The sequence below is a fragment of the Psammomys obesus genome, unplaced genomic scaffold (genome assembly GCF_907164565.1).
Source record: "Psammomys obesus unplaced genomic scaffold, mPsaObe1.curated_primary_1811, whole genome shotgun sequence".
Taxonomy (NCBI): Eukaryota; Metazoa; Chordata; class Mammalia; order Rodentia; family Muridae; genus Psammomys; species Psammomys obesus.
The window spans coordinates 1-10896 of record NW_026595814.1 but is presented as its reverse complement, the minus strand read 5'-3'; the positions used below and the strand labels follow the sequence as shown (position 1 = coordinate 10896).

General features: G+C 39.8%; 1 protein-coding gene across 1 annotated transcript; it reads left to right on the top strand.

The window, feature by feature from the left end:
- Positions 1 to 255: 255 nt before the first annotated feature.
- On the top strand, positions 256 to 8327 carry LOC129685897 (A disintegrin and metallopeptidase domain 3-like; the record flags this gene model as incomplete). The annotated part of the gene is made up of 5 exons (XM_055619419.1): positions 256 to 451; positions 900 to 987; positions 1225 to 1405; positions 6754 to 6840; positions 8213 to 8327. Coding segments are annotated over 5 exons (667 nt in total), but the record flags the coding sequence as incomplete, so codon positions are not given.
- Between the last annotated feature and the right edge of the window lie 2569 nt (positions 8328 to 10896).

Below are 10896 nucleotides of genomic sequence, written 5' to 3'. Positions count from 1 at the left end.
GTATCCTTTGGAAGTCTTTTTTGTTTGCTTTTTGCTTTTTATTTTAGACAGTTCTTAAACAAGCTTTGTCCCTGTGTTGTAGCAACAGCTCACTGTATCTTTTTTCTTTTTCTTTTTTTTTTTTTTTTGAAACCGATTTTAGTCCATATTGCATAGTCTTTTAAAGGAGTAGAGAAAAATCTCTCTTGCCTAACTGCCAGAAAGAGAAAAACCCGAGTGGCCCTGACCAAAGCCGGCGTGTTCTTTGTCTCACAGATAGCCGAGAGGGGACGCCTGTGTAGGAGGGGTACCGACCTGTGTGATTTCGCAGAGTTCTGCAACGGATCCTCTGAATACTGTGTGCCTGACATAATAGCTGCAAACCTTGAGCCCTGCAGCAACAGAACCGCCTACTGCTACAACGGGGTCTGCCAAGACCTGGATAGGCAATGCTCGAATTTGTTCGGAAAATGTGAGGGTTGTGTCTTTTGGGGGGTGGGGGTGGGGGTCAGGGTTATTTTTAAAATTACCATTATTTTCAAAATCTGTCCTGTAGCCTTAGTATAAAATATGGATCTTTACACACATTTGAAAATAAAATCAAAGCAAATCCATTCCCTGTCACAAAGGAAAAGACTATGACATCACAGCCATATAGGATAGGAGTCAAGGTGGAGGCCATTGGCGGGAGAAGAGTAGGAGACTGGAGGATGGCTTTAGAGAGAGAGAGTGACTTTTTCAACAGTTTTCCTTGACACAGTTTTTTTTTTTCTGAGTAGTTTTTTGGTTCAGTCTTGCCCCATTCATACTACAAGACACCAATTGTCTCAGTACAAACGTCCTACAGTTTTAAGTGTTGTAAAATTGCTCTTTTACTTTTAGCATGAGACACCTGAAATTCTTTTTTTTTTTTCTTCCAGATGCTAAGGGTCCTAATTATTTGTGTGCACAAGAAGTAAATATGCAAAATGACAAGTTTGGAAACTGTCATGGACGCTGCAACTTTAGGTTCGTAGTCATCAGATTGTACATTTTTCCGTGGGTGGAGCGTGTGGCCCACAGAGATATGCCAGCTGCTTACAGGCAGATCAGGTGCTGCATGTCATGATAGGTCTGTGTTCTCAACCTATTGCTATTACGGTCTGCCTTAAGGTTGTGAACTAACCTTATATATTGAATCATCGTGGGACTCAGGAATCAGACAGCTAAGTGACAACGTATAACTTTTCTGCCTTTTCTTGCCAGTGATGTATTTTGTGGAAAACTGGTTTGTTACTGGAACTTTGCAGAAATCTTAGAAACCGAAAAATTTGATGTCCAGTATACTTACCTGTCAGACCAGGTGTGCTTGTCTGCACACTTAAGGGAACCTGGAGACAGAGATGAGACCTATGTTAACGACGGTACCATTTGTGGTCCAGGCCAGGTAAACTCACCTTTGCTGATGTTCGTGCACGATGTGTTTATAGTGGATTTATGAATGCCTACACTCTGGAACATGCATGTACATGAGTGTGCTCACAACTTCTCTCGCCGCACCACAATAACAGAGCATGATGGCATGTAACTATGAGAATAGCATAACAATATCCATTTGCTTTTGTGCTAACTGGTAATCTTTAAAAAGGAAATCAGAGTTGCCGTTGGTCCAAGAAGCTCCCCCCCCCCTTAGGAATTCCGTTATTGATACTTAAACTTGTCTTCTCACACTTGGGAAACTAAAGTTTCTTCTCAGGGTAAGATCTGGTCTGCAATTATATAAACTACAAAAAGGGTCAAAAACCATAGTAAAAAAAAAAAATCCCAATAAAATGTCAGGTTGCCAGAATAATGTGAAAAATTTTAAAGAGAAATGAAAGAGCCAAGTGTGTAGCCATGCGTTAATTAACAAAGAGAATTTATGATTTTATTATTACTTAAGTAAATCATGCATTTTTTAAATAATCCCCTAATACTCTAAAACACAATATTGTTCTAAAGACAATTTCCCTTCTATAAGATACAATCATAAAACATAAGGTTTAAATTTAATTTTTTTTATTTTTTTAAATTTTTTATTAATTACACTTTATTCATTTTGTATCCCCCCCCATAAGCCCCTCCCTCCTCCCCTCCCGATCCCACCCTCCCTCCCCTTTCTGCATGCATGCCACTCCCCAAGTCCACTGATAGGGGAGGTTCTCCTCTTCTTTCTGATCTTAGTCTATCAGTTCTCATCAAAAGTGGCTGCATTGTCCTCTACTGTGGCCTGATAAGGCTGCTCCCCCCTCAGGGGGAAGTGATCAACGAGCAGGCCAATCAGATTATGTCAGAGGCAGTCCCTCTTCCCATTACTATGTAACCCACTTGGACACTGAACTGCCATGGGCTACACCTGTGCAGGGGTTCCAGGTCATCTCCACAAATAGTCCTTGGTTGGAGTATGAGTCTCTGGGAAGTTCCCTGTGTTCAAATTATCTTGTTCTGTTGCTCTCCTTGTGGAGTTCCCGTCCCCTCCAGCTCTTGCTATTTCCCACTTCTTACATAAAATTCCATTCACTCTGCCCATCAATTGGCCTTCAGGCTCAGCATCTGCTTTGACAGTCTATACTGCAGAAGCTTTCAGAGGCCCTCTGTGGCAGGTTTCAAGGTTGTTTCCTGTTTTCTTCTGGCTTTCAGAGGCCCTCTGTAGCAGGTTCCGAGGTTGTTTCCTATTTTCTTTTTCTTCTGATGTCCATCCTCTTTGCCTTTCAGGATGGGGATTGAACATTTTAGTTAGGGTCCTCTCTTTTGCTTAGTTTGTTTAGATGTACAGATTTTAGTGGGTTTATCCTATGTTGTATGTTTATATGAGTGAGTATATACCATGCGTGTCTTTTTGCTTCTGGGACAACTCACTCAGGATGATCCTTTCCAGGTCCCACCATTTACCTGCAAATTTCATGATTTCCTTATTTTTCATTGCTGAGTAATACTCCATTGTATAGATGTACCACAGTTTCTGCATCCATTCTTCAGTTGAGGGGCATCTGGGCTGTTTCCAGCTTCTGGCTATTACAAATAAAGCTGCTACAAACATGGTTGAGCAAATGTCCTTTTTGTGTACTTGAGCCTCTTTTGGGTATATGCCTAGGAGTGGTATGGCTGGATCTTGAGGAAGCGCTATTCCTAGTTGTCTGAGAAAGCGCCAGATTGATTTCCAGAGTGGTTGTACCAGTTTACATTCCCACCAGCAGTGGAGAAGGGTTCCCCTTTCTCCACAACCTCTCCAGCATGTGTTTGTCCCTTGAGTTTTTCATATTGGCCATTCTGATGGGTGTAAGGTGAAATCTCAGGGTTGTTTTGATTTGCATTTACCTAATGGCTAATGAGGTTGAGCATTTCTTTAAGTGCTTCTCTGCCATTCAATATTCCTCTACTGAGAATTCTCTCTTTAGCTCTGTTCCCCATTTTTTAAGTGGATTACTTAGTTTATTGCTTTTCAGCTTGTTTAGTTCTTTATATATATTGGATAGGAGTCCTCTGTCAGATAAAGAGTTGGTGATGATTCTTTCCCAATCTGTAGGCAGTCGCTTTGTTTTGATGACGGTGTCCTTTGCTTTACAGAAGCTTTTCAATTTCATGAGGTCCCATTTATTGATTGTTGCTCTTAGAGCCTGTGCTGTTGGTGTTCTGTTCAGGAAGTTTTCTCCTGTACCAATGAGTTCTAGGGTATTCCCCACTTTTTTTTCTAGCCGATTTAATGTGTCTGGTTTTATTTTGAGGTCTTTGATCCACTTGGACTTCAGTTTTGTGCAGGGTGATAAGTATGGATCTATTTTCATTTTTCTACATGTAGACATCCAGTTGGACCAGCACCATTTGTTGAAGATGCTGTCTTTTTTCCATTGTATGGTTTTGGCATCATAAACGTAAGGTTTAAATTTCATTTTTTTTGGATGAAAATTCCAAAAAGCCTAGTAAAAGATTCATATAGGTAGTTGTAATGTCTTAAAGCAAAAGTATAGGCATTTTGGCTGAAGCTGCTTAAAAAAAAAAAAAAAAAAAAAAACTGGTAAGTAAACTAAGCTTTCACACAGAAAAACCATTAAGAAGTCTGCAGCCTTCTTCCTGCTGTCCTCAACTGCATTGCGTGTACGCATGCTGGGGCTTGCCCTTTAAACCTACTGCAATGTATTTCAACAAGTCCTCTGTTGTGATAGATAAGAATGAGTGTTGGACTATGTAAAGTTTATTATATTAGCCCCATAATTATTGTGGTGGTATTATTTAACCTACCTTCATAAATAATAACACACAGACAACCTGTTAGATTTTATAATTGCCTTATTTACTTTGGGCTGGGCAGATCTTTCTACCTATGCTATCTCAATAACCTCACCAACCATCTCCCAGCCCCCATCCAATGCCATCTGCCTTCATCATCCTCATCTGGTCTACCTTCCATCCTTAATACCAATATACTTGCTTATATTTTTCATCTTGGTGTTTTCTCCATCCATGCCATCCTTGGGATCCTTCCTCTCAGCCCACATGATTCCTTCTCCATGCTAACCCATCATGGCATCCTCCTTCCTCCTCTCTTCCCATCTGTCCCTTTCTCATGATTTCTCCTGTCCTCAAAGCCTGGGAACCTTAGCCATGCCTACCCCATTCTGCTCTGCCCAGGCATAGGCCTTTCATCAACCAATCAGGTATAATGTCTTAGGCAGGCTTACACACAAGGATGGGTGTAAGCAGATCTTGAGGGCCAGCATCAGAACAACCCCAAATGTCCTCTTTTACCCAGTCTGCTGTCATCCCCAGTGAATCATCCCATACATAACATCTGGACATTGCCATAAAGCTAAGAATTTTGTCATTTTGTAATGACAAAAATGCACAATTATCAGGCATTTTAATAAAAGTAGATGCTTACAGATTACTTTAAAAATGTTTTAGCACATTAATTTTATGAAGTAATGAACTTCATTATGCCAGTTTGTGTATGCATATTTAAAGTGTTTTAAGAAATGAAAAACCAAGAGAAAAGTGTAAATTAGTAATAAACTTAAAAGAGAAAATGTTAAAAAAAAAAAAGGAAACAAATAATCACAGAAGAGCTTTCTGGTACAAAAGCAGCTTTAAAAACTGGAAACAATTACTATAAATATGAAGTATGGGAAGAGGAGGAAGGAGGGAAGGACCAGGAGGAAAGGAAGAAGGGGTTTGCACTTAAGAGGCAAAATAAATATATTTCTAAATTAAAAAGAAAAGAATCCCCATGATTACAAAGCCACTTAAGGCTTCTAAGTGATATTAAGCTTGTTTGATTTGCAAAGATAAGCAAAACAATTTTATAATATAATATAATTCTTTTTAAATTAGTGCCTATGATGGAAATTTAAGCTGAAGCAAGCAGAAGCAGTGAGCTAACTTGCGTAACTGAATAAGGACATCCTAAAGCATAAAACAAATAATGGAACTAGAGACCTTCAGCCTATCAAAGCCAGTATTTCTTTTTCCTTCCTTCTGTGTCCACTTATAAAAGCTTCCCTCTGTTTTTCTTCGATATGCCTTCTGAATCTCTTCTGGTGTAGAGTTTCATGGGTCACAAATTTCACCCGTTACTTATGTTAAACTTTTCATTTAATTGTGCCTCAGTTTATCTCACTAGCAAAGACCGTTCATCCCCACATAAAATATTCCTTCAGCTCATTTGAGAAAAGTTAGCAGCTCGTCTTAGAAAATGCATCAAAAGACATTCAGATCATTTGACTTTGGGTAGAGGGAAGTTGACATTCGTGCTGAGTTCACATTAATATCAGCTATTTACTACACAGAAAATGCTAATGTTGTTCATCTGTGTTACAAGAAGCTATTGCAGCCTCCTGATATGTTAGGTAAGCTTATACAGTCCTGAATTCAGAGATGATGTAAACTGACCCATAGAGGGATTCCTGCTCCCTCCAGGACACATTGCTGAAGTGAGATAGTATCTTTTATCAGTGGGGAAGACGTGAGCAGTGAGCTCTGCTGTTGGCACAGGCCAGCTGTCTTTGTTCTCGTGCCAATTCAGCATTGTGTAGATAGCTCCATTGCTTTAAGAAAAACAAACAAACAACTGCATCTTATTTTCAAAATGCAAACCGTATGAAGAATGCTGACATGCCCTTCTTTCATTAGAATGACTAGACATTATGCCTATTAAACACATACTGTCCACTTACATACTTTTTAAATTACTTTGCCACTTTTTTTTCATTTATTACAATTTATTCACTTTGTATCCCAGTTGTAGCTCCCTCCGTGTCCCCTCCCAATCCCTCCCTCCCTTCCTCTTCTGCTCCCATGCCCCTCCCCCAGTCCACTGATAGGGGAGGTCTTTATAGCAAATATAATTCTTCAGCTAGTGTTGATCCTCCTCCCAAGGGTCCAGCCCCTAAGGGAGGACAGGAGGTCCAGGCTGAGGGTGTGAGAGGCTCGGAATGACTACACGGACACCAGCAGTAGGGTGAATGCAATCGGAGGGCCAGCGGATGCAGACTCGTTTATTCCAGGAAGAGAGAGCACGTTATGTAGCTTTGGGCAGCCAACCCGGCTCCCCACACCATCTCTGAGCCTACCATTGGTTGTTGGTCTCTGGGCAGGCTCCTCAACGCCAGGCCACGCACCCTCCCCCTCACAGCAGCAGAAGCCATGCCAGGGCGGGAGCCCTGAGGGCCCTTTGCTGGGGATGCCCACAGAACAGACCGTGTATTTAAAGTTTCTGCGGTTGCTTACTTCAGCATTCTTATCTTCAATATGTTTTTTTAGGCCTGTATCAACGGGAAATGCTTACATGTTCATGCCGTTAGAGGAAAAAGGACTTGTCATTACGACAATAAATGCCAAGGACACGGGGTATGCAGCCATTTTATTTTGCATTCAATATGCTCCTTTACGTAAATCTTTACCAGGATAATCAGGCCCAGAACCGTCTGATGTGGAAATTTCCCTTCAGAAAACTTCAGTTAACCCAGGCACGTGGACTGTACCGTTTCCACAGGTGTGCAGAGTTTGTATGCACTATCTGACCGGTAGAGGCCAGCTGGGCAAATGACATTTGAATGACACACCAAACCGTAGTGTGAAATCGTAGTGCAGTGTTTGACTCTGAGGGTGCGGCGGTGCGTTGTCAAGCACCGAGCCCACGCGCGGCACCGACGCACGTGTGCGCTTTCTGGGAGCATAGATGTAAAATACACGTCACTCCTCATCTGACGTTCAAGAAATCCAAGTGTGCCATCTCCTCAGATTACGTTTGTCCTTTGACACCCTCAGTTCATTTCCTCTTGTGTGTCTTCTCTGCTGCGCTCATGCATTTACACACCGATGGCCTTTCAAGTAGGAATTGTGAAAAGAATAAAAACAGGCTTCATTGTACATTCAAATCACTCTATTTTCCCAAATTTTAAGCAATGAAATCTAACACGCCGAATATAGACATTTCTGAGGCGTTTTGTACCCACACAGAATGCCTGAAAACTTGCATTCCCTCATATTCTGGTGAGACTGTTTAATCTCTTCCAGCACGCAGGATGCATTGTTAACGGCACATACTTAGTATTGTTTCCATTCTTAATGCTGCCTGTCATCCCTGCCCCTGGCACTGCAACCTGCCCAGCTTTTGTGAAATTACGTGCTGAGTTATGGAAGTTTGGAAACTTTCTCTGCATGTATTTGCTTAAAATAAATCATCAGCATCTTCTTCGCAGCCCATGCTTGGCATAGCAACCGAGTAGGAATTCAGCTGGTTGAACTCATTTTTTTTTTTTTTTTTTTTTCCTGAGGGGCTGACTCTGAAGTCCTTCCTGTGCTCCTGATCTTTTTATTTTTCATTTTTGCAAACATGTTCTAGCTTTCTGTATGAGTGTTATTATTTGCTTCTGGCCCACCAGCTCCTACATTTTCTCACATCACAACTTTAAAAATTTTTTTTTAGTAGAAGTTAATAAAAAATTGTGATTACTACTTTGTATTTTCTAACTTCATAGTTGCTATGTCTTTCTAACAAGTCATTTCTATTATCCCAAGAAATTATAACTTCTATTTAGAACTTTCACTGGCAAAAAGATAAGCAAGCACATTAATTGGACAATTACTTTCATATTAAAACTACTTAAACAAAATATTTTTATGATTCACATCCCTAATTATGAAGAATGAATAAATCTTACATTTGCACAGACATGAACACTTTGGATGCTCAGTTTTCATTTGGATTTGGTTTTAGATTTGCAACATGCTAGACAACTGTCAATGTGAACCTGGCTTTGCACCTCCGGAGTGTGACATGACTCCTTCATCTCCAGGAGGAAGCTTTGATGACGGATTTTGGCTGCCCTATGGTTAGTCTCCACAGCTGGATTGCATGTGTAAATGTTCTCTTCATCTCTGCTGGTCACTGGGGCCATTGAAGACTTGACATTTAAGAAGTACAACTGAGGGGTTGATGTTTCTATTTTGCTTGACTTTATTTAAACTTTCAGAGCCATCTGTAGCTACTTTAAATCTAATCTAGAAGTGAGGACTTAACAAACCTCCCTACTCTAATTTTTTTGTAAGAGAAATTTTCTTCTTATTATTATCATTTGTTACAATTTATTCAGTTTGTATCCTGGCTGTTGCCCCCTCCCTCATCTCCTCTCAATCCCACCCTCATCTAATTTGATCATTGCCTGCAGAACATTTCTGTGTCCACAGCACAGTTTTCTGCATAGACATGAGTTTCAAAAGAGATAACCTACTATAGCCTGTATTTCCCAAGGGAGTTAGGTATATATAAAAATGTGTCACTTGTGTGTGTGTGTATGTGTGTATGTGGAGAGAGAGACAGAGAGAGAGAGAAAAGCCTTCATGCAGTGTAGAGAGAAAGGTGTGTGGCAGAGGGCACAGGTATGTTTGGGGGTGCCTGAGATAGCCAGAGGAGGAAATCGGATTCCCTGGAGCTGGAGTTACAGGCCTAAGATGAATGGCTCAATGTTCGTGCAAAGAAGCAAATTCAGGTCCTGGATGACAAGTAAATGCTTAACCACTGAGCCATCTCTTCAGCTCTAGCATGTTTAAAATTAATTGTTCTCTTGAATGTGGAATCTTCTATACCCTCAGCTCATAAATATTATGTTACTAATATTTAAATACATTTTGTGGAAGGTCATGAACAACCTCTGCCCATTTGGTTCTATCAGATCTGTTTTATACAGTTACAATTCTGTGCCATCATATCCAGTTGCTGCATCTAGTCAGCGTGCCAATGTGTCAGTTTTATTAATAGTTAATTATATGTATAAGTAACAATCTTGGGGACAGGTGCAAAAGGAAGTACAGACTGTAAGGTTAAAGTAAGAAAAGTGTTGCAAATGTGTTCCCTCTTTTCTAGTTCTATCCATTTGCCTGCAATTTGCATGATGCCTTTGTTTTTAATAGCTGAGCAGTATTCCATCGTGTAAGTGTACCACAGTTTCTTTATCCATTCTTTGATTGAGGAACATCTAGCTTGTCTCTAGTTTCTGGCTATTCCAAATAGAGCTGCTATGAACATAGCTGAAAAGTGTCCTTGCTGTATGGCGGAGCATATTTTGGTTATATGACCAGGAGTGGTATAGCTGGGTCTTGAGGTAGAACTAGTCAGAGTTTTCTGAGAAAGCACAGATTGATTTCCAAAGTGATTGTACTCATACTCCCGCCAGCAACGGAGGAGGGTTTCTGTTGCTCTACATCCTCACCAGCGTGTGCTGTCCCTTCAGCTTTTGATCTTAGTCATTCTGAGGGGTATAAGATGGAATCTCAGAAACGTTTTGATTTGCATTTCTCTGATGACTAAGGACGTTGAACATTTCTTTAAGGGCTTCTCAGCCATTAGAGATTCCTCTATTGAGAATTCTCTGTTTAACTCTGTACCCCATTTTTAAATTGGGTTATTTGGTATTTAATGTTTTGAGTTCTTTATATATTTTGAATATTAGCTCTCTGTCAGATGTAGAGTTGGTGAACATCTTTTCTCGTTCTGTAGGCTGCCATTTTGTACCATTGGCAGTGTCTTTTGCCTTACAAATGTGGGTGCCCTTGTCTTGGGATCAGAGACGCTCAGAATTAAGATGTTATCTGTGGATTTTTTCTTTTGATTAGCATGAAGTGTCTTTCCTCATTTCTTTTGATATAATTTTGGTTGAAATTCTATTTTATTAGATATTAGAATGGCTACTCAGCTCACTTCTTGAGTCTGTTTGCTTGAAAAACTGTTTTCCAGCCCTTTACTGTGAGGTAATATCTTTGTTGCTGAGGTGTGTTTCTTGTATGCAGCAGAATAATGGATTCTTTTCCCACATCCATTCTGTTAGTCTGTGTCTTTTTATTGGGGAATTGAGTCCATTGATATTGAGAGATATTAATGACCAATGCTTGTTACTTCCTGCTATCTTTGATGTTGGTGGAGGGAGAGAGAGAGAGGGTGGGAAAGAGAGAGATTCTCTTTTTTAGGCTTTGCTTGTGGGGGGGACTGGGAGGAGGAGGAGACTGACTGTGATCAGGATGTAAAGTGAATAAATAAATTAAAAAAATGTGTCCCCTCAATCCTACTGAATGAAATTTTGGATATTTTCTTAGTAGATAATACTAGAGAGGAATTTGTTTTCTTAAGGTAATATTTTATTGAATAATTATATTAATGAATTTTTATGCTGTTAATGTCCTATATTATAGTTTTAGTATTCTGAGGTTTTAATATTTAACTGTATGATCTTCATTTAAAATTTATCAGATTCATTTCTAGACTTAGCAGATCTAATCATTCTCACTGATTTTTTTTCATTCAATTCTTAATTATTTAAGTCTATAGCTATCCAGATAAAGATTGCCTTTCTTTTGAAGATTTCTTTCTTTCTTTCTTTCTTTCTTTCTTTCTTTCTTTCTTTCTTT